Source organism: Triticum dicoccoides, chromosome 5B (assembly GCF_002162155.2).
Source record: "Triticum dicoccoides isolate Atlit2015 ecotype Zavitan chromosome 5B, WEW_v2.0, whole genome shotgun sequence".
NCBI classification, from domain to species: Eukaryota; Viridiplantae; Streptophyta; class Magnoliopsida; order Poales; family Poaceae; genus Triticum; species Triticum dicoccoides.
The window spans coordinates 445,844,645-445,866,562 of NC_041389.1; the positions used below are offsets into that span (position 1 = coordinate 445,844,645).

General features: G+C 45.9%; 3 protein-coding genes and 1 long non-coding RNA gene across 4 annotated transcripts; 1 reads left to right on the forward strand and 3 right to left on the reverse strand.

Moving 5' to 3' along the window:
* The first annotated feature begins 2,711 nt into the window (after positions 1 to 2,711).
* On the forward strand, positions 2,712 to 4,193 carry LOC119305704. The gene is made up of 3 exons (XR_005148748.1): positions 2,712 to 2,760; positions 2,864 to 2,942; positions 3,771 to 4,193. It is a non-coding gene; the product is annotated as an uncharacterized LOC119305704 (long non-coding RNA).
* Positions 4,194 to 4,628: 435 nt separating this feature from the next.
* Positions 4,629 to 6,018, reverse strand: LOC119305705 (protein SOB FIVE-LIKE 3-like). Its single transcript, XM_037582157.1, has one exon. The coding sequence runs from the start codon at positions 5,282 to 5,284 to the stop codon at positions 4,826 to 4,828; it is 459 nt and encodes a 152-aa protein (XP_037438054.1). The 5' UTR covers positions 5,285 to 6,018; the 3' UTR covers positions 4,629 to 4,825.
* Positions 6,019 to 11,747: 5,729 nt separating this feature from the next.
* LOC119310398 lies at positions 11,748 to 15,023 on the reverse strand. Its single transcript, XM_037586163.1, has 5 exons — positions 14,963 to 15,023; positions 14,561 to 14,682; positions 13,139 to 13,990; positions 12,742 to 12,891; positions 11,748 to 12,208 (listed from the first exon to the last, which is right to left on the reverse strand). The coding sequence occupies exons 1-5, from the start codon at positions 14,985 to 14,987 to the stop codon at positions 11,819 to 11,821; spliced, it is 1,539 nt and encodes a 512-aa protein (XP_037442060.1). The 5' UTR covers positions 14,988 to 15,023; the 3' UTR covers positions 11,748 to 11,818.
* Positions 15,024 to 16,546: 1,523 nt separating this feature from the next.
* On the reverse strand, positions 16,547 to 21,265 carry LOC119310397 (heat shock protein 90-5, chloroplastic-like). Its single transcript, XM_037586162.1, has 19 exons — positions 20,861 to 21,265; positions 20,545 to 20,618; positions 20,325 to 20,450; positions 20,140 to 20,233; positions 19,956 to 20,039; positions 19,691 to 19,834; positions 19,486 to 19,602; positions 19,331 to 19,372; positions 19,171 to 19,251; positions 18,786 to 18,890; positions 18,574 to 18,714; positions 18,366 to 18,458; positions 18,195 to 18,272; positions 17,864 to 18,118; positions 17,678 to 17,780; positions 17,430 to 17,601; positions 17,236 to 17,341; positions 17,065 to 17,154; positions 16,547 to 16,979 (listed from the first exon to the last, which is right to left on the reverse strand). Exons 1-19 carry the CDS (start codon positions 21,104 to 21,106, stop codon positions 16,785 to 16,787), a joined length of 2,346 nt encoding a protein of 781 aa, XP_037442059.1. The 5' UTR covers positions 21,107 to 21,265; the 3' UTR covers positions 16,547 to 16,784.
* Positions 21,266 to 21,918: the final 653 nt, after the last annotated feature.

The following is a 21,918-nucleotide window of genomic DNA, read 5'->3' on the forward strand; positions in this document are numbered from 1 at the left end:
AGATTCATTACTTCAGTGATTGAACATGGGCAGATACCTATAAGGACCTCATTTCGGGCCAACCATCTTTCAAATCAATCAGCAGCAACCGGCTTATAAAAACATATCGATCCCGCGCACCCTCCCACCACTTGGAAAGAAGGAAGTCTTTGACTTGTTTTTCTTAAACGAGGCAAAAGACTTGCCATTTTCATTGATTAAGAAGAAGAGAATTGCCCGATTAATTGACGGAAAACTGGGCTAAAACCGATCATCACAACCCACATGACATGGGCACCACCGGTCAACCTGGGCACCGACATGGAACAAGACACAACGGCACATGCCAACGGATGGACACACGTGCAAGCAACCGACATCTCCGACTTTGATGATGAGCAACACAAGGAAAATATGCAGGACTTGTGCCGACCATGCCCACTGCAAACGGCCACCGAATGTCTGTCATCGTCACCATTGGACACGCTCCAACGCAGCTTCGACTTCAAAGCAACCCAGCAACCACTACCGGGAAGAACCAACTACCGAAGACCACGCCGCGACCCAAGCTCCTCTCAACGCCATCGTCGTTGCCAAACAGAAACCAGCACCCCGCCTCAGCCTCAGCAAACCACGCGGCGAAGATGCCGCCATCGACGGCGAAGATGCCATCATCGTCCAGACTCTCAGTCTTAGCCGGCTCCGAGACGGTGCCCCCAAGGAGGAGAAAGATGCGAAGACGCCTCCATCGCCCGATCTAGCGGATCTGAGGTTTCCCTCCGGAGCCCAAGCCGTGGGGAGAAGGTGGAGCACCTCCACGACGACGCTTCCAAGAAAGACCGCGGCACCCGCTGGCGCCGCCGGCGCCGGCTCCTGTGAAGACCGGAGCAAGGATTTCTCCCGGATATGTGCCGACCACCTGCCACCACCGACCGCCGCCCACGAACCACCACCCCTGCCGAGGCCGACTCCAATCTAGCCACGGGACCCCTTGATCCGCCGCGTCCAGAAGCGCTTCGCCCCCTGGCCAAAGCCGCCACTACCGAACCCGGGGCCGCCGCCCCAGCAACCACAGCCCACCGCCGCTGACGACATCACCACCAAAGGAGCATGACCAGGCCCATCGGTCCAGAGCCCACATCACCAGATCCAGAGGCAAGGGAGGGCCTGACCAGATCGGAGACCTCGCTCCGGGCCTCGCTGTGAGATGGTCAGCAAACAGAGAAGCCGACGGGAAGCCACAGCCTCGCGCGACGCACAGTCCTCCGCCGTTAGATGTGGTCGGAGCCACATCGAAGGATGGGGAGGGGGCGCGGTCGCTGGGCCCCAACCACACCGCAAGGCACGGCCACGCTGACGCCGCGCAGCAGCCGCACGCCGCACCGCCAGCTCAAGCCACCGCCAGGGGAAGCCGCCGTCGCACGGGCTCCAAATCCGCCACCGCCTCCTGTCGTCGTCGGAGGAGAGGAAGAGGAAGGGGAAGACCCAGTCGTCGTCGTCCGCCGCCCGGGCTTAGCCCGGCGGACTCCTTCGGCGACGGCGAGGGGAGGGAGGGGGCGGCCCGGCAGCGCGGACGAGGGCTCTGCCCGAGTCGCTAGAGAGGCGACGCGGGGGACGAGTGGTAGTACTCCTCATTTTTAAGTCTTTGACTTGTGAGGACACGAGTGCTTGAATTTTACCGGATTTATTTCAGTCTTTTTGATACTACTCCCTTCGTTTCTAAATATAATCCCTTTTAGATATTTAAATACGAACTACATACGTATGTATACGGGCATATTTTAAAATATAGATTCACTCATTTTACTTTATATGTAGTCCATATTGAAATCTCTAAAAGATCTTATATTTAGGAAGAGAGGAGTATTTCTCTGGTGGTATGACATGCTTCTCAACTCCAGGTGTCTTTCGTAATTTTATTAATCTCAAGTTTACTAGTCAATCTTTCGAAAGTGTTCATAGTGATGTGTGTATGTCAACTTCTGGTCAATACTGTGTTTCCAAAAAGAAACATTTTTAAGAGAAAAAAATGTGTGTCTTATATTTTCGAAACTTCTACGGAAAATAAAAACTACGAAAAAATATACTCCCTCCATTTCAAAATATAGTGCGTCCGCGCTTCCCGAGCTCAAACTTTGATCATAGATTTAACGAACGAGACCAATTGCGGCGGGAGAAAAAATTACATAATTAAAAACTTCTTTCGAATACAAATTCACTGATATAACTTTTGCTCCCGCCGCAATCGGTCTTGGTAGTTAAATTTACGATCAAAGTTAAATCACGGGGATAGAGGAAGCACTACATTGTGGAACGGAGGGAGTATCACATTTCCTGATTTCCATGTGATCGTTGTGCCACTGACTCACGGTTCACAGATGGCACGAGCGCTCGTCCAGGTGGTCGGCTCGCCGCCTCCCCTTCTGCCCCCGCCGCGCCGCGTGTCCCGCCGCTTCTCTTCCTCCTCCTCCTCTGGCTCTGTCCGCCTCTCCGTTGCCGTGATATAGCCACGGGCTTTCTCCGAGAAGAGCGCGTCGCGGGCGAGGCGAGGGGTCGGGGAAGGGAAGGGAAGAGGATGTCGCTGGGGGCGGTGTTCCACGGCGCGCAGCTGATGCTGGATCTGGCGGTGGCCGGGCTGTCGCTGATGTTCGCGCTCGGCCTCTTCGCCGTCGTCACCACCGTGCTCTGCTCCGCCGCCTTCCTCCACCACTCCAAGCCCATCGCGTCGTAGCCGCGGGCCGCCTCCCACAAAGTCCACGAACCCCTCGGCACATCCTAATCGTAAGCCTGATTTCTATCCAGAATTTCATCGGTTCATTTCAATTCAAATCCAAGGTTGTGCCGTGGAGTGTAATGCGGTGGAATTGATTTGTTTGCACTGTAGTTTGTGAATTTTGGATGGAATCGAAGAAACACTGTGCTCGCTCGACATGTTCATGCTTCCTGACTGGCTATGTGGATAGGTATGGCCGTATGGACGATGCCACGATGGTTTGAGTAGGAGCACGTCGTCCTACTTGGAATCCATGGAATTGACATTTAGCAGGATTCCCCTAGCATTGTTTTTTTTTCTTCCCTGACCCTTGTCACCACATTTTAGCATTTATAACTAAAAAATGTGCCATGTGAAGTATATTTGCTGAGGATGCATTTTGTGTTTAGTCTCACAAATTAATGTGGCAGGTTAGCTCCCCTCGTTGTCCTAGCCTTGTTGTGATTGATTACTTGTAGAGGGCTCCAAGCTGGAACACCCTGGACTGATATTCCCTGAAGATTGTGCCTGCTGTTTCGTTGTTTCTGAGAATATCTGGTGTGAGATTAGGCATGATAGTAATCTGTGTGATTAGGGATCTTTCTTTTGGGGGCCTTGAGCTGGCTACTGATGGTTTTGAATGAAGTGACTTTTATGTGTTTGGTCAGAAAAAATAGCATCAGAAAGCTACAGCTAAGGTCTTAGGTCTTGTTTGGCCACCCCTGAGTGAAATGACTTAAAGTTAGGGATTTCACAAATCACCATCCTCGCCTACTTTGGATAACTGTAACTTTCACAATGAAACATCAACTCGACGGCCAAAACCATGGTTTTTAACATGCATATCTGCTGTAAGGCCTATCGAAATTGATTGTGCACAGTGCTCACCTTCATCTGAAATAACTCAATCACCTCTTTTGCAGTTTTGCTTTACCCTGTCTTTGCTAGTTCAATCGAACTCTTTAGCATATGTACCAACTGATTAGTGATTAACTGATTACCATTCCCCTTACTATGTTTTTTCATTCTTTTATCTCAGGAATGAGGTTGTTGTTGGGAGGTAATTCCTTCTTTTGCATCATTTGCCCAGCAGAAGGTGCTCCATCTGATGCTACTGCTGCTTTTAGGGAACTACTGTAGACGCAAAGAGTAGGAATTGCACATATCAGGTGATAGTGGAGGCTCTTGTACCTTGTACTACTTGTCTACTTATGCTGTCCTGTAAACAACACTTGTTTGTACAGTAAATCGTTGATTCGTCTTCTTGAAATATTCTGCATCTTATTGTTTATAAATCTACTGTACATTGTCTAATGCTTCTTATATGGAAGGGCCGGATATTCCTAGGTTTCATGTGCAAATGCCGCATCAGTTGTAGTAAGATTGATCTACTATATATGATAGGATTTGCTTTACTCAAGGGTAAGAAAAATGTGTTAAGGAGAATTGTGTAAATCCTATTATTTTTTGCTCTATGGCAGTTCATATAACTGAACTGGTAGACAATACTACTCCCTCCGTCCCAAAATTCTTGTCTTAGATTTTTCTAAATACGGATGTATCTAGTTACGTTTTAGTGTTAGATACATCCGTATCTAGACAAATTTAAGACAAGAATTTTGGGACGGAGGGAGTATATTAGATTGCTCACCAAACGTGAAAAGCTTATTGACAGACACACGATAAAGCAGATTTCTATATACGCCTTTTCTGAATAAATTTTTAACACATGCAGATATTCTGACCTATAAATTTTCGGGGAAAGCAGAAGGCCATTTAACCGAATTATCTTTTTGGGTTGGTGGCCTCAACACCTCATTGGGGAGGTGTATCTGGACAAAGTGATCATTAATGTCTATAGAAACATAGGAGGGCATGCAGTGCTTGAATGTCGATATTAAGAATAGGGCAATGAATAATAATGAAATGGTGACAGATTTGCATAGGAAGAACTAACCTATGGGGTGGCTAACAAATGGACAAAACAATAGAAGGCAATAGCAGGGACCATGACAAGGCCTTCAATTCCTCGTGCCTCTGACATGGATTCTAGCTTGATAAGAAAGGACTAGATGAGCAAGGTTTTTACATCAGTTACCAAAAGAAGCTTGTTCTTGATGAGCTACGTCTTCTATTGTGGCCTCTTTTGCTGCTTTTTTCGTCCCCTTTCTTCACCTTGCCTGCCTTTTTGTTGCTGCCTGTCGGGAACTTGGTAAGTGTCTCAGCTTCTTCATCCTTGCCATGTTCATTGCTGCAACCGTCATTTGTCTGACGATCTTTCTCTTCTTTGCCTTCAAGCACCTTCACTTGAGATGGCCCTGTGGAAGCATCAGACGCCAGGGAATCGTAATCTCCATCGTCATCCGCGTTGTTCTCTTCTTTCCCTTTCCTCCTCTCGGTGATGTAGCCACTGCCATCTTCAACATTGCTCCCTTCACTGCCATTGTCTTTTGCTTCATAGCTGCTCGTGGGGGAGGTCAGGTATATCGTCCACCCGGATTCATTACTGTTGCACTCTTCGCCGCCATCCCCGGTGATCATGGAGGATTCCATGACAGGCGTTCGGAGTGGAAGACCAAAAGAGAGACAAGAATGGCCAAGAACGGAAACAAGGCAGAACAAGGTCGAGGGAGAATTCTGCGAGCACCTACTCTTATGCTTCTCCCGAAATCTGAATATCCTCAACAATGCAGCACTGAAGATGGCACTGTTCTTGCCTACGCCTATTGAGCACCCATAACCCGAGAAGAGCACCAGATCCTCCAGCAATCAGCCCTCTTCAAAGGATCAAGAATTCAGAGGGAGTTGGAGAGGGGGGGGGGGGAGAATTCTTCAGGGCTGGGCCGTGTGTATGGCTATGGTGTGTTTGGGGGTGAAAGGATGACAGTGTGTTTAAATGGGAAAGGGTGGCCTATCCTTGCAAGCTCCAACTGTCACCCATAACTTTCCCCAACCATTTGCGTACCCTCTCTTCTCTTGTCACCAAAGCCAAGGAGGGAGGAGCAAACCATTTTGCTTGCAACGCAGTGTTACAGGTATTTCCATCTGTAGTCCATGTGGCCGTAGCGCCTCGCCCTCATGGTGGGGGCCTGGCAGGGAGGCCTGGGGGGAGATTAGATGCACCTGCCTGCCTGGGTTTGGTTAGCCCATGATTTATTAGCATTAGATTACAAGGTTAAGCGTGAGGCTGGCATAGCTCAAAAGGCCTCCTGTCGCCGCTGTGTCTGCCTGTCATCCATGCCTGCCAAATGCCTAGCTTGCTCACGGCGTATCTCCACTTCAACAACAGTCTGCAGGACCAGGAGAACATGTCTTTTGTTTGCTTTGGTATTAGTACGTAGTACGTGCTACATGTAGACGGTGGACGAGCAATTAGGCCCAGAGCCACTGGATTTGTCATGTGCTGCCACTCTCATCGTTGCCATCTTGGTAAGTACTCCCTTCGTCCGGAAATACTTGTCATCAAAATAAATAAAAAAGGATGTATCTAGACGTATATTAGTTCTAGATATATCTATTTTTATCCATTTTGATGATAAGTTTTTCGGAAGGAGGGAGTAAGAACTCTGCTGTTGCAGGTAAGAGCGTCGATCGGTGGTGGATATGGTGAAATGTGGTTGATTGGAACATGATAAAGTGCTTGAGAAGTATGTTTATTGCGGCGTGCCTGTTGTTTATCATATCCATATAGCTAGATTCGGTGGATGCTGCACAATGATAGCAGTAAAAGGGATACCATACTTGATTACGTGACATCCTTTCCTCCAAGCTGGAGAAAGGAACAACCCGACCCTGGCTTGCTTCTGAAGCTTCCGTCGGGGAGAAAAAGGGCTTGGAGACATGAAGAGGCCGGAGCTCGTGGTCCTTGTTGTTCCCATGTCCCAAATTATCTTCTTCTTCCTGCGACCTGGTTGTACCCTTGCAGTTGAGAAAGTTTTGCTTGCGTTTCATCTTGTAATAACTCCGTATGATTGCGTCGACACTGTGTGCGCGCGACGCCGACAGGAAATCGATCGATGCGACCGGCCGGGCTGTAGCCGGTGATACTCCTAGTACGATCGATGCATGCATGTATATCTGGATTTTCTTGCCTCTTCCTGTGCTTCAGTCAGCGTTTTTCTTTGCCACGAGCACATACATCATCCATCCTGTGGCTGGCTGCTCCACGTGCACGTATGTGCACCTGGTCGGGTCACCAGTACGGCGATCAGAGCCGGGCCGCTCAGGTTCACCGCACGGACGACCTACCCCTACCACCCTCGACCGTCCGGTAGGGTGGGACGTAGCGCGGAGTTCACGCGGGGACGGTGCAGTCGGCGGCAAGCGACGACGACGAACAGCTGCAAGGCTTTGGAGTAACTCGACGACCACCACTCCGCAGGTCTGTGAAGCAGATGGTTGCTTGCCCTGGCCGTGGTGCAAGCTGAGGCTGGACACGTCTGTAACTCGTGCCCGTGCTCGGGTTGGTGGTGGGCGGAGCACACGCGCCCTTGCCCCCCGCACCACCTGTCCGAGTCGAGTTGAAGGCCGCCGCCCCGCGAACTGTGGCGGGTACAGGCCATGCACGTCGGGTTCCGGGGGTCTAATCGGCCGCTGTTGCTCACTGATTTCTCTGCTCTGCTGCTGTCGTTGGCAGAAACCCATCGAACGCGTCTGCTGGTTGGTTGCCCTGACGCTGCTGCCGCTGGTGCTGGTGCTGGTGCTCGTCAGAGCAGAGGCCTGCCGTTGCGTGGTGTCCACGGGGCGTCGGTGCGCGACTGCGCGGTGGCTAGGAATGAACGGCGTGGCCTTTCCACGTGCGGCGGCCCCCGTTGACATGTGCGGGGCTTCCATCAGGGATTCGGGCAGGGGCGAAGCCAGGCTGCAGCGGTGAGGCCCGTGCGCTACTTGTGTGATTGCCTCGTCAGGGATCAGGAGGAGGGATAGACAAGGTCAAGAAAAGCTCGATGCTCATGAGCCGTTCGAGATCGACTCGTTTTTTGGCTCGACTCGTGATTGACTCAGTAAGAAATGAGTCGAGTATGAGCACCTTTTTGTAGCTCGATCGAGAAACAAGTTGATCTTGAGCCAACCATGGCTCGCTCGATTTCAGCTCGATAGCTCGATATAATACAATTATATTACATAATCATGATATAAATTAAAAGGAAATAGGATTATTTACTATCATATATGTGGTGTATGGTTTCTCTTCATTTTATCTACTAGCAAACTAGGAAGCTTAATAAAGCACGGAGAAAATTTAGGCCTTAATTTGGTACATGGTCAGCTGCGTATTAAATATCCTGCTATTTTTGTCAACATTTGGGAGTAGATCCAACTTTGTTTTTTTCTCTTGGCAATTCATCAAGGATCTCTTGCTATTAGTTACTTGTCTTCACTGAGAGAATACACCAAACTACCTTGAAAAAGATATACTCTCTCCGTTCCTAAATATTTGTCTTTTTAGAGTTTCAAATGGACTACCACACACGGATGTATATAGACATATTTTAGAGTATAGATTCACTCATTTTGCTCCGTATGTAGTCACTAGTTGAAATCTCTACAAAGACAAATATTTAGGAACGGAGGGAGTCTTATCATTGTTTTGATTAAAATAATATTCTATAATAGTTTCTGAGGTTGTGTTGTGGCCGATCTTGTTCAAAAAATTGCCTTAGATTGTTAAAAATATCATCTTATTTAGCTCGAAACTAGCTTGAGATAGACTCGAGATCGTTACAAGCCGAGCATGAGCCACTTTCTAGCGCTCGACCTTGAGCTTCACCCAGTTTGAGCTCGCTCGAATTTTAGTATGATTTGAGTTGAGCCTAATCCAACTCGCTCGAACTCGACTCGTTTGCAGCCCTATTGGGAAGGAGGCTAAATTTCGTGCAAAACCCTGCCTTGAATTTGTTTTGGGATCTGGTCCTTTTCTTAGCGTCAGGGTCCATGGCGGTAGGTCCCTGACGGTAGGGTTGCATGCTCTATCGTAATTTTTTTTTCTAAGTATGAGACACAGTGCGTACTCACGTCTATCGCCGGGCACCTCGGCGGTAGGGTTGTACGGGCTACCGCTAGCCTGTTTGGCGGTAGGGATGTTACACCCTATCGCCATGGATCTTGGTGGTAGCAAAAGGGTCAGATCTCGAAATATTTGCAAACTAGGGCCAGATCTCGATTAACTTTTAGAGAAGGGTCAAAACACAAAATTTTGCCTGGGAAGGATGAGGATTTGTGCCTCTTGGTGCCACACTAAAAAAACTGAAATTTTAGGATACTAATACCTGGGTGGTGTTCATTTTCATGGGGAATTGATGGATGTGGTATTGGTAGGATTTCCCTATGTTTTTAATGCTATATTCAGAAGAGGGGGGGGGGGAGTGGGTGTGTGTGGCTCCCGGGAGTGCTAGCCTCTGATCCCTTCTATCTGCTCTCGCACAGCCTCGAAGCACATCATGTCTCATCGTCTGCCGTTGCATATTACCATCCACATTCCGAACATACATTATTTTCCCTTCGTCCCAAAATATAAGAACGTTTTTAACACTCTTATATTTTGGGACGGAGAGAGTAACTATTTGAGGGGTCTACGGCGGGCAAAATGCTAGGCTGAACCATTTATTAAATTTAAAAGTAGTGAGCAGAGTTAATCCTCTATTCTTCCTATTTTTCCTTTTTTTTAACACAACAACCTATTTTTTCTCTTCACGCAACCACGACATTAAATCATGCATGTGGTCATAAGTTATAATTTGTGCACTGTCCTATCCATGCAACTAGGGATGAAAACGAAATGGAAACGGACAAAACTAGGTGCTGCCACATTTGTTTTCTTTTTTACACGGAAACGAAAACAAAACCTCTAGAAACAATACATAAGCGAACACTACCGAAAACAAAATGGAGCAAATACGACACGGACACAGAGATAAAAGCGGAGTGTTTACAGGCTAAAGACCCCTTGAACCATAGATCAAAAAACAAGGAAACTAACAAAGTTGTTCAATTGATAAGATGATTACTAAATTTTGTGATATATCATGGCTATATAATAGGATATGTCAGTGATGGCTGCATGCTCAATTAGGGGTTAGGGGTTCTGCTCTCTACCATGCTCGATGTGTGGTAGTAGTACTGTAGAAGTTGGGCCATCTGGGCTATTTTGCTCATTGTGTGTACGGTTTAATTGTGTGTTTGTTGGGCTACAAAACAGCCATGTGCTCATATTCAAAATAGAGATTTTTCGTATTAGCGGAAACAGAAAATTTCGTTTCTACACCTGTTCCACCGGAAAATATCATTTCATTTCCGCACACACAAAAATTCGTTTCCACTTTGCAAAATTTCCTTTTCACTTTCATTTTTCCTCTACGTTTTCATTTTTCCGCTAGAAAAACTAAAAAATTCGGCTCCAATTTCATTCCTACATGCAACCATGCCACCTCAGCAATCATGTATGTCAATTTGTTTCAGGAATATTTGTGTGGGCATATATGGTATATACATTGGGACGTTGGAGCAAATATATTTAGGTCATGTTACAATTTTTTGTTATGTAGGCACCCAGTTGGCTTCAACCTAATAGTTTTCTCTTTAATATGCTTTATTATTTTCAAAATATAAACCAAGCGAAAACTCTCTTTTTTTGCAATAGTTTTGGTTTTTATCGCCTATGCATCGCTTTTATCAATGTTCCCACGACAACACCAGACGCATCATCTACTTACACAAGAGGCATAGAAAGTGGGAAGAATACAAGAGAATCTTCAATCAGATTGCACTATTTTACCCTTATATGTCCGTGGACGCGCGGACAGGAGGGGCTTGGCCCCTATTTGTCTGCCCCCTAAGTTGTCTCCTCATATCTCAGTCCCACATTCATATAATTCATGCAGCGTAAATCAACGCAATGTCTATCTATGAATATATAAACATATAGTAGTACACTACTTCTTCGCTTTGCCCTTCCCCTTATTTGCCTTCGGAGCCACACTAGTACGTGTCGAAAGTCGGCATCCAAAAGTTGTGTGCGTTTGAGAACCTAAAGGCCGACAAGACGTCAGGTGGCGTGGACCTTGATGCCATGATGCAAACAGAGGGTGAACACACTTGAAACTCGTACGTGCTTTGTACTTCTGACAAATATTTATAACAGATTCGATATTTTTTCAGAAAAAAACTTGTATGTGCTGGGGTTCAAGTTGGTGAGCGGAGGACACACACCATTGCCCTTTCATTCACCTGTCCGAGTCGATTTGAAGGCTGCCGCCCCTTAAATTTAAAAAATGTGATTTGTAGAACATGACGTTAGCACTATTATGGAATGGACAGGGGTCATATGCCCCCCACCCCCATGCTCACTTCACCAAGTTATATTTATTCAATAGTTATCTATGGTTGAGTGTGGTGCAAGAAGAGGGCTGGAAAAATGCCTACAACACTAACTAATCTCTGGCTGGGTCACTCTCAGTCTTGAGTGCTCACTTCGGATGCTTCAACAACCTCCGTTGCAGCACCTTCACAACAGCCGACCTCATCATCTCGTAGACCTTGCCCCCCAACTCCGCTAGACTCTCGGGCTAGACAAACCAAATATGTAGCAATCATGTGACCGGGTGAATAAAAGTTCAGCTTGCTAAGTCACTTGGTCATGTCTCAGTCGATACTATATATGTAAAATCATACATTAAGATTCGTGCAAAGTTTTCTTTTAAGATTTTCCTTTTTCTTTCTTACATGGTATGCCACTTGACCGAGACTCCGTTAAATCTCAGTCGACCGAGACCTAGCCACACCCATATAAGTTTTATACTAGACTAACTATTAAGACCTATGCCCACTTATGTACATCATGTAATGGTAATAATGAGGCCGGCTAAATGATCCTACAACTAAGATCCTATGAAAGTCTCAACCACAGAGAAGTACCTCAGTTTTTTTGGTAATCCATAGCTGATCACAAGCACAGATGACCCCAGGTGAACAGTAAACGGTTTAAAAACAAACATGTCTTGTGAAAATCTTGGCCAAGTGACATTTTTTTTCCGTATCTCTAATACCATGTAAATATGCAGTTCTAAGTTGAAACAGAAAAGTATAGAATCAGTTATCGCTCACATGACAGGAACTGCAAGGCTCCACAACAATCAAGTTGACATTACAGGGTACTTCGGGCTTGATGTATCTTCTTATAGCCACGAGCGCTTTCTTGGCTTGTAGGACATCACGCGTGTCCATGGGGAAGCACCTGCCGCTTCTGCATGAGGAACACCTAGAGTAACCATAGGTGGTGTCCAGCGTCAGGCACTCAAGTGAAGCCGTGTGCTTCAGCATACAACAGGTTAACTCAATCATGCTCTTAGCAGAGTAGAAACTATAGATCGTCACATTCTTGAGGCTATCATGGCGAAATTCTTGCCCCCGCGCCAAATGTGAAACATCACGGTGAATCCTACCGTAGCCTCTGTTAACACAGTTCATAATCCTCGCTGACTGCAAGGGCACAATATGTTAATGTCAACTACTCTCACAAGATGACAACAGTTCTAGATGAACCGTCTGAAAAATAAAAATGGGCTCAAAGACAAGATTTGCATGAGATGCGCATTATCTATGTATATGTACCTCAATATTCCCACTTGTTCACAAATAAATGATGTTTTGAGCATTGTTACAATCTCAAATATGCATGTTTGGCCGTTACTTTCCTATAACTATTTTAATAGAAATATGATATTTGTGTAGTGGTCCCTGACAAATCTAATGGAACAGCTGTAACCTGACCAGTCAAAATGGTTAACTATATCAAAGAGAGTTGACAAAGTTTGATTGCAAGCTTTCTACTGTATCGTGTATTTATGAAAAGAGATACTGTTATTTTCTAAATTACTTAGCTTTGTAGTAAAAATAGAAATCTATGATCAACTAAAGACAATAGGCATGACAATTGAGCTAATTAATAAACCGACTTTGTAAAGGAACGGTAATAATACTCAATTGTTGAATGGCTATATAACAGGACTTACCCTCAAGACGAGAGTCTCTAAGGCAGGAGAAGCATCAAGAAAAGCTAACAGAGACAAATAATCATATTCATCTGCTGCCGAGACAGCGGGAAGAGAAATATTCAAGTACTTGAGGTGGTGGAATTTTCCAGGCACCATTGGTGTGCTCACCTGCTGAAGAAAGAGGTGCATCAGATTAGTTTGTCACTTGACATAACAACTACTCCCTCCGTCCCATAATATAAGAACGTTTTCAAGCTTACATGGCTTGAAAAATGTTCTTATATTATGGAACAGAGGGAGTAGTCCTTAGAGCAATAGCTGATCGCAGAACCAAGGAATTTAAGTTTAGAGGATCCGCTGGAGATGGAATACAAAACCAAGGAATTATCGGTCTAAAGTCTGAGATTATGCATACCTCGTGTGGCAACAACGATATGTTAAGGGCTTCAAGAGCGAGTGTAATTGATGGAAGCTTGCCGAGAGCATAACTTGGGGATGCAGGTGATATTCGGAGCTGCTTCACTTGAGATGAACCATCTCCCAGTGAGAGTGAGAAATCCACTTGGTCGCCAAGTCCAAGGTCTACACTAGAGATATCTGGGGCATTGCTCTCAATTGCATGTAGCATCTTACATTGAAACACCTCCAGGGACCTGAGGTGCCGCAGCAGGCAAGGTATCTTCAAGCAGACGATCTCATCACAACAAGAGAGTCGCAGATGCCTCAAAGCCAAAGAATCAGAAAGGAAGCACCCCAACTCGTCATCGCTGATGCGCACGGACCGCAGGTGCAATCTCGTCAGGCAACCAAGTCCGGCGGTGGGATGGAAAATAGAATTGGTGAGTTTAAGATACCGAATTGACCGCCCGCTCTCGCCTGATAAAAGCGAGCACGGGAAGTTGTAGTCTGTTCTGCAGTGCCGGAACAAGGGCAGCATCACGGTGAGTTCTTGGATACCGGGTGCAATGGCAGCCTTGAGGAACCTGTCGACGTAAGAGGTGTCGAGTCTGTTCCACTTCCAGGGGAGGTGAAGCTCAAGCGTCTTCACTCCGATGCCTGAATGATTTCCAAAGATATGGTCAGTTCTGCTTAGAAGATCCATTGCTCCTTCGTCCACTGTGGCTGCTTTTCCAATCAAGCCCAGTTCTTTCATGCCGAAGGTGAGGTTAGGATAGTGTCTCCAGGAACGTCGAAATGATCGAGACACGCACGCAGCACGTGCTGCGTCTCGCAGCGGCATTAGGCCATGTATATGATGCACGACATCCTGCAGGCAGAAGCAAGGGAGGCGATCAGCGCATTGGCATCATAATATCAGAACGATGGCGTCAATAACCAGTAGTGGGGCAAAAAAAAAACGATCCATATGTAGTGGCACTATAATCTTGTGTTAAGAAAGTGGACTAGAACATGACTGGTCAGTAGCTGGTTAGAGATGATGCATGTTTACTTCTACAGTAGGACAATGGCATCACTAGGCTAATAGTGCAACATTCTTTTCTGGAACACAAACTTGGTGTGGTTAACCAACTGAAATAAAAGCAAGCTTGACATCCGTCTGAATATTTGGCACCCCACTAACAAGGTCTAATTCAGAAGAGAAACGATGTTGCAATTCCTTTGACCGAACAGAACTGGAATAGTCTGGGAGCATAATATACAGTCAAAGCAAACTATTACTCCCTTCGTCCCAAATGATAAGATGTTCTAACTTTTTTCTGAATTGAGTGTATATAAATACGTTTTAGTGTGTCTGTTTGCTTATTTCAGTCCATATTTAGTCTATTTTGAAATATCCAAAACATCTTACAGTAGCGAAAGGAGGTATAGTAGGTACCTCGGAAAGGCTGTTCCATGAGTTGATTCCATTGTGAGAGTTTGAACCGGTGCGGTCGTCGTCGCCGTCATCTTGTTGGCAGGGTGGGCACTTCCGTTTAACTGCCGAAGAACCCGAGTCGCCTGAAATACAGTGAGGGGTTATGATTGGGAACAGACAATTGGTCCCTTGAGAATAATGACATCGAGATTACGGCACCCTGCCGCGACATGACCGAGATCCAGAAGTTTCAGCTCTTGGGCAATGGCATCAACAGTTTTTGGAATCACTAGGTCGCAGGGTCAAATCCACACCCACGTTTGTAGGAGGAGGAAACCCTCCAAATTCGACGACAATGCCTACATGACTCGAGGATCAGCTGATAACAAATTAAGAGACCGAGGCGAGGAGGAGCTAGCTTACCGCGGGATTGGGCGGATTCCGCCATGGCCGGCACGATCAAGGCGACCGGAGAGAGATCGCGGCGAGGAGCCAGCCGCACGCCTTGGCTGCTCGCGGTTCCCTCGTCAAAAGCAAACGGAAAGGCGCTCGTACCCTCCGTCGATGCGATCCCCTTGTGTACCTGGCGTTGTACTAGTACCGTACAGATAGCTCGTGTTACAGACGTAGCGTTGCCTGCTAGTATCTTCGATTTTTTTTTCAACCAATCTGTGATTGGATGGTTAGATGAACAGTGGTATCCCCAGCCGCCAGAGTTCAGATCTTCCTTAAAAAAACACTAGAGTTCAAATTCTGGTGCTCGCATTTATCCTGGATTTATTTCAGGATTTCCGGCGATGTGCGTTTAGTGGGAGAGACGGTTTCCTTGGACTACGAGTTGCCTACGCTGACTTCGTAAAATCTCAAGATGATATGCCGGTTCAGTCTCTTGAATGTGCACATAGGGATAGGGTGTGCGTGTATGCGTTCATAGAGATGAGTGTATGCGTGTATATATGAGCGTTTGTGTCTGTACTGATGTTCAAGAAAAATAATAGTATCTCGGATTTTTCTAATCAACGAAGGAAGAATATTTCTTTTTTAATTTGTGTGTTTCAGCGGTATACGTCTATCACTCTTACTACTACTCGGTCATTGGAACGGGGCAAACAAATAACTGCGCATTCATTATTTGTATAATTTTAACGAGATTGTGTACTCAATCGTGATGATTTACTTATCATTTTATTGTTACTGTGACAGCATACAAAAAAAATGATTTTATTGGTTTTAAAGAATAGGATTTTATTGCTAAGCCAATAAGACGTGGGCTTACCGAGGCAGTTTTTAGATAGAAGTAGTGAAAAAGCAGGAGATGGAGGGGAAGAAATCAAAACAAGGATGGAGGGGGGGTACCCAGCCAATAAGATGTGTAATCCCCAATCCACCTTTCAATACCGGGGGATATCCTTGTGTAAGTGAACAGAGTGCTTTTGTGCCCGAGCGCCTGATCATCTATAATATTTTGATTGTGTGTCTAAATGGATTACCACATACGGATGTATATAACATATCTTAGAGTGTAGATTTACGTATTTAATCATTTGTTGGTTGTGTGTGAGAGTGTTCAAATGGATTACCGAGAAAGACAAATATTTAGGAAGGGATGGGAGTATATGATAGAACCGGGCTGTCCTACTCAGCTTTAGCATCATCTTTGTTTGTCTGTTATGAACTGTGTCACTTCTGTCATGTTTGTTGTCCGTAACATGAAGGGATTGCAAGTGATCACAGTCAGTATTTCATGGCAATTGTTCAGAAAATTTGTTAACAATCCACAGGAGTGCTAGCGCGCACGTACAACAAATACCCCTGGTGCTCCCGAGCTCCTCGGAGAAAAAGACGCCCAGCGCACACAAGTAGGCTCCCGTGCAGTACAAACTGGAGTTCACGAAGAACGAAGCCATGACAATTGACACAAGATAGAGAATAGCCATGACAGTTTTTGTATACACTACGCATCATTGATACAAGTTTCCGGAAACAAAAAAGAGTAGGCAGGTAAAATGCATGAAACATACGTATATAGTACAGTAATAAAGACAAATTAATTTCACGGCCGTCAAAAAAGTCACCTACAAAATTTAGCCTTGGGAGATAACAAAAGATTCTGGAGCTCAGTGTTCTTACAAAGACAGTCCATCGCTCGATGTCATCATCACTCTGGCTCCAGTGATACTTCTATTTTTTGCTCATCCACCTCCAGGGTATTTCTTTTTAAAAAAATGGATGCCTACATAACTAACTAATCTCTCCATGGGTCATTCTCGTTCTCAGTCCTGACTTCGGACGGCTCAACGACCTCCGTTACAACACCTTCCGAAGAGTCGACGTCGGCATTGGTCTCAGCCTCGTCGGTGCCGGATCTACCCCATCTCCCGCCAAGCGCGATGGTCATCATCTCGTAGATCTTGCCCCCCAACTCCGCTGGACTCTCAGGCTAGACAAAGCAACAATCATTAGGCCACGAGCGATATGTATCATAATTGACCATGAACGAGAGCATATAGGTATCTTGTACTTACAGTATATCCACTGGAGATCAGGGCAGTCTCGTACAGCAACTCAACTGCCCTCTTGGCTTCGGTGCTCTCTGGCTCGTTCTTGCAAGCAGCCTATTATTCACGAAGTATACATTAGTGATTGAACAACAACAAATAGGTATGATATGCAAGAAAAGATTGCGGGTATCTTACACTCAAGTCCTTGACAATAGGGTGGTCGGGGTTGATTTCAAAAATTCTTCTTCCTCTCATGAACTCCAAGCTTGATGTGTCACCAAGCGTCTGTGCTTTCATAAGCCTATCATATCAAGTTGAAGAGGTGTGTTAGGACAACAACTGCGCGCTTAGTTTACCAAATTGGGTAAGTGATTGAACCATCCAGCTACCTTTCCATGTTAGCCGACCAACCAAACTTGCCAGATACAAGAACACATGGTGAAGAGCTGAGTCGCTTCGAAATTTGGACCTTGGCAACTTTGTCACCCAGCTGCTGCTTTATCCAGTCACAAAGAAGAGTGTATTCCTGCTTGGTTTCTTCCTTGTCCTCATCCTCATCGCCTGCAACAGCCAATATATGTTATTGTCATGCAGAAACTGCTTATAACCAATCACATGACAATTCAAATTCACTTACCCAATTCTAGGTCTTCCTTGCTGATATCAACAAACTTTTTCTCTTTGTACGTCTGCAGATTCTGAATAGCTACCTCATCAATCGGCTCAATAAGGTAGAGAACCTTAAAAAATGAAATAGTGTCAGCTTAAGCTAACTGTAGCACAACAGAAAATCAATTCTATGATCAACAAGATAAGCACATACTTCAATATCTTTCTGAAGCAGCTTTTCCAAGAAAGGAGCGGTCTTTGCACTCTGAAGACTATCTGTAGCAATATAATAGATTGCCTTCTGGGTCTCGGGCATATTCTCCACATACTGATCCAGACTTATCAAATCCGTTTCATTTTTGGAGGAATAAAACCGCAGCAAAGGAGCAAGGCGCTTCTGGTTCCCTGAGTCCTCGATGCAACCAAGTTTCATAAATTTGCCAAAGCTCTCCCAAAATTTCTTGTAGTCCTGCACGAAGCACGTCAAGCTTCAAGACAAGCCCGATGAAATGACAGCTTGGGAATAAGAGGATGTTAACTCTTACCTCCTTGTTATCCTTGTCAGCAATATCCTGAATCATATCAAAAGTCTTCCTAACAAGTCTCTTGCGCATGATCCTGACCTGAAACATATGGATGGTGATAATTAGTTCCAAGAACCACATACTAAAGTAAACAACTGCAGATTAAGTCACAAATGCTTTCCAGTAACTTACAATACGACTTTCTTGAAGAATCTCACGAGAAACATTCAGAGGGAGATCATTCGAGTCAACAACACCTTTGACAAAGCTCAAGTACCTGGGGAACTGCAGAGATAACACTAAAGTTCAGCGGCCCATTACAACATTGTTAACATAGTAACCAAAGAAGTACAGTAGCTTCTAACTCTAATAACAGAATAAAAAAATTGTGGCAACATACCAGCTCGCCATCAAAGTCATCAGAAATGAAAACCCTCTTGACATACAACCTGATATTTTTGGTCTTAGGGTTCATTATCTCCTCATTGCTAAGTGGTGCCATTCCTGGGATGTAGAGAACACTCCTAAATTCCACCTCACCCTGTTTGCAACAAAAGTCAATGTTTGGTGTGCATTAGCATAACAGACGTTTAGTTTCGGAAGTGTTCGCACCTCTGTTGTAAAGTGTGCATGAGCTAGAGGATCCAAAAACTCATTGAATGCCTTCTTGTAAAATTCATTGTACTCGGTTTCCTCAACTTCCTTTGGATTTCTCATCTACATGACAAGAAAATTCATTTCAGCTTCTGTTTCTTCAATATATATCCAACAAAAAACCAAACTACTCCCTCCGTCCCGAAATTCTTGTCTTAGATTTGTCTAGATACGGATGTATCAAGTCACGTTTTAGTATTAGATACATCCGTATCTAGACAAATGTAAGACAAGAATTTTGGGACGGAGGGAGTACTAAAGTAAAGACATGTTTCACATGACAGTTACACTGCAGGTACCAACGATAAGGATATGGAAACAAATGATTTGGGTGCCAACATACCCATATTGGCTTTGTTTCATTTGCCAATTCCCAATCCCAGTACTTCTCAGTGATAGTTTTCTTCTTCTTCTCCTTCTCACCCTACAAAAGAGGAGGGATTATTTTTATATACAATATGGATTAGTTTGATCAGTGACAACCAAATGCACATAAAGCTAACCTCTGCTGTCTCTTCGGCTTCTTTTGACTCCTCTTCTTCAACCTATTTAGAGGATGTAACAAGTGCACAGAAGAGAAGAAATAAATATCAATTCCAACGAAACTTAGTATGACTGGAGGTTTAAACTTTAAAGCAGAGCATACTCAAAATCCTACCTCAACTGTTCTAGATTTCTCCTGCCATGTAAAAATGGGGAACGAAACAAACTGCGAGTAGTTCTTAACTAGACCTTGAATCCTCGTAGGGTCAGCAAATTCATACTTATCATCCTCCTAAAGGAACAAAAGTATAGTTAAGAGTCATGTTAGGACTTAGGTAATAAAGGTTGTACAGAATATCAGTATAAGCTTCTTATCTTACTCTTAAAAAGAGAGTAATCTGTGTTCCACGTGTCAGCATTTTCTCAGGATCAGTCTCTTCCCTGATAACGTATGAGCTACTGTTAGCCTCAGCTTCCCATATATACTGCTTATCTGTCTTGGGACTCTTAGTGGACACCACAACCTGCAAGGCAACAAGTAACCACAAGTTTGAAACTACTTTTGGCTTGCAAAACAGATGTACGAATAATTTGAAATTGTTCCTCAAAACATGCAGCAACATCCATCCAATAGATATTCCGTACCTTCTCTGCAACAAGAAAAGCCGAATAAAATCCAACACCAAATTGACCAATAAGTCCATTATCTGCACCAAGCTCCTTGTTCTCCTGAAAAAAAGAGAAAGCAAATTGACATCAACATCAACAATGAAGAAAAAGGTCATCATAGAACACAAACTGATGAAGCTAGATGGGGAAGGAGGTGCACCTTCAGAGCCTTCAAAAATTTGGAGGTACCACTTTGTGCGATAGTTCCAAGGCAGTCCTTGAGCTCATCCTTTGTCATCCCAATGCCACTATCACTGTAAAATCCAAAACAATAGGTCTGAGACTGAGTTGTGACTTCTATCAGAATTGATGATTGAACTGCTAAGCTCATAGAGAAGAACATACGTGATAGTTATTGTGCCAGCATCAGGGTCAGGTTTAATCCTTATTTCCATGTCACCACCATCAGCCAGCACGGATGGATCAGTTACACTGAGAAATCTCAGCTTATCCAAGGCATCACTCGCATTACTGGGTGAAAACAAAAAATTGTCCAGGTCAGATAGTCAGCAGAGATTCTAATAATGGTTCAGTTATCATACATATTGATGAGCAGAAGACTGACCTCACAAGCTCCCGAAGGAACACTTCCTTGTGGCTGTAGAGGCTGTGAACAATCAAATCCATCAGGCGGCTAACCTGCAGGACAGAAAGAGAAACTGCATAAACATCCAATCCTGGAACTGTCAAAACCTACCTACTCACAAACGAATTGGCAACAGACTCTCAGTCAATATCATTATATTATATCCTGTAAATAAATGAAGCACTACAGAGCGCAGCAATCCAGAACCGACTCGTCGTCTCGCCTCCTAAATTAAATGCTCCGGGATCTAAAATCCAACCAGATGTTACACAAGGACTAGAGCCCCTCCACCCACCTCGGCCTGGTACTCGAACTCCTCCCCGGCGGCCTCCTCCTCCTCGCCGGCGGCCTTCTCGGCGACGGCGGAGGCGCACCTCGCGCCGACCAGCCGGCCCCTCCCGGCCTCCCACCTGACCCCTCTGGCGCCGGCGGGCCTCCTCCCCTGCGGCGCGAGCGCGGCCCGCGGCAGCCCCCGCGACGGGCTCGGCCGCAGCGCCGCCACCGACGACGGGCCCAGGGTCCTGCTCAGCGCGGGCGCCATGGGAGAGGCAGACGGCGTCGAGGGGCGGGGTCTTGTCGCGGCGCTCGCTGGTGGTTGGTCGTTCGGATGGATGGTTTGGGTTCCGGCGCGGTGTCTGGGAGGGGGAGACGAAAGGATAAGGGGCTGGGCTAGGGTTTATACTTGGGATAGAATGGTGGAGGGTGGGTTTAGGGTCGAGGGGGGAGACGACGACGAGAGCGGGGCGTCGGGAGGATTCTGGAAGGGCGTAGGGCGCACGAGGGTGGCGTGTGGGGGCGTGCGCGTGCGCGGCGCCGTCGGATGGGGAGGAGCCGACGGTGGATGGGGGGATGGCGTGGGATGTGTGGGAGGCTGTTTGTCCGTCCATTCGTTCGTTTGCGGCTCCGCGAGGCTGCTGCCAGGTTCTCCGTCTCTCTCGGTTGCTCCGCCCCCCGCCGTCCCGTCACCGTACGACGCGGTCTCGTCGCATTTTTTGAAGTAAAATGCACACAACCGTCACATTCATGTCACGATTAGCATAATTTTACGATTCGTGGCATTTTGCGCCGAATCGGATTTCTGGCAACAATAAAAAATGCTTAGCTATTTTCTGAGCACGTTTTAACATGACTAATCCCTCATGTGCCGACAACGGTGACTACGCGGCGTTAACGACCTCTGTCTAAAGCGACTGGGTCGAACCCCTTGGTCACTCCCCTCCCTCGCTCTCCCTCTCCTCTCTCGCGGGGCATGGAGGCGGTGAGGTTCTATTCATCTAGCGCCAGCCGGCTGTGGTGGGATGGCCTCAACGAGGTCATGTTCACCGACCCCCAACCAGCTGGGGTATGGCATAC

Bases quoted from the DNA above. Each gene is read 5' to 3' on its own strand.
- LOC119305705 (XM_037582157.1), bottom strand. From the start codon at position 5,284: ATGGAATCCTCCATGATCACCGGGGATGGCGGCGAAGAGTGCAACAGT.
- LOC119310397 (XM_037586162.1), bottom strand. From the start codon at position 21,106: ATGGCGCCCGCGCTGAGCAGGACCCTGGGCCCGTCGTCGGTGGCGGCG. The intron at 20,451-20,544 runs GTCAGTCTTCTG...GTTTTCACCCAG, and splicing joins TTCCTTCGGGAGCTTGTGAG to TAATGCGAGTGATGCCTTGG. The intron at 19,835-19,955 runs GTACGGAATATC...GTTGCCTTGCAG, and splicing joins CTTTTCTTGTTGCAGAGAAG to GTTGTGGTGTCCACTAAGAG.
- LOC119310398 (XM_037586163.1), bottom strand. From the start codon at position 14,987: ATGGCGGAATCCGCCCAATCCCGCG. The intron at 13,991-14,560 runs GTACCTACTATA...TTCTGCCTGCAG, and splicing joins CATGGAACAGCCTTTCCGAG to GATGTCGTGCATCATATACA. The intron at 12,209-12,741 runs GTAAGTCCTGTT...GTGCCCTTGCAG, and splicing joins TAGAGACTCTCGTCTTGAGG to TCAGCGAGGATTATGAACTG.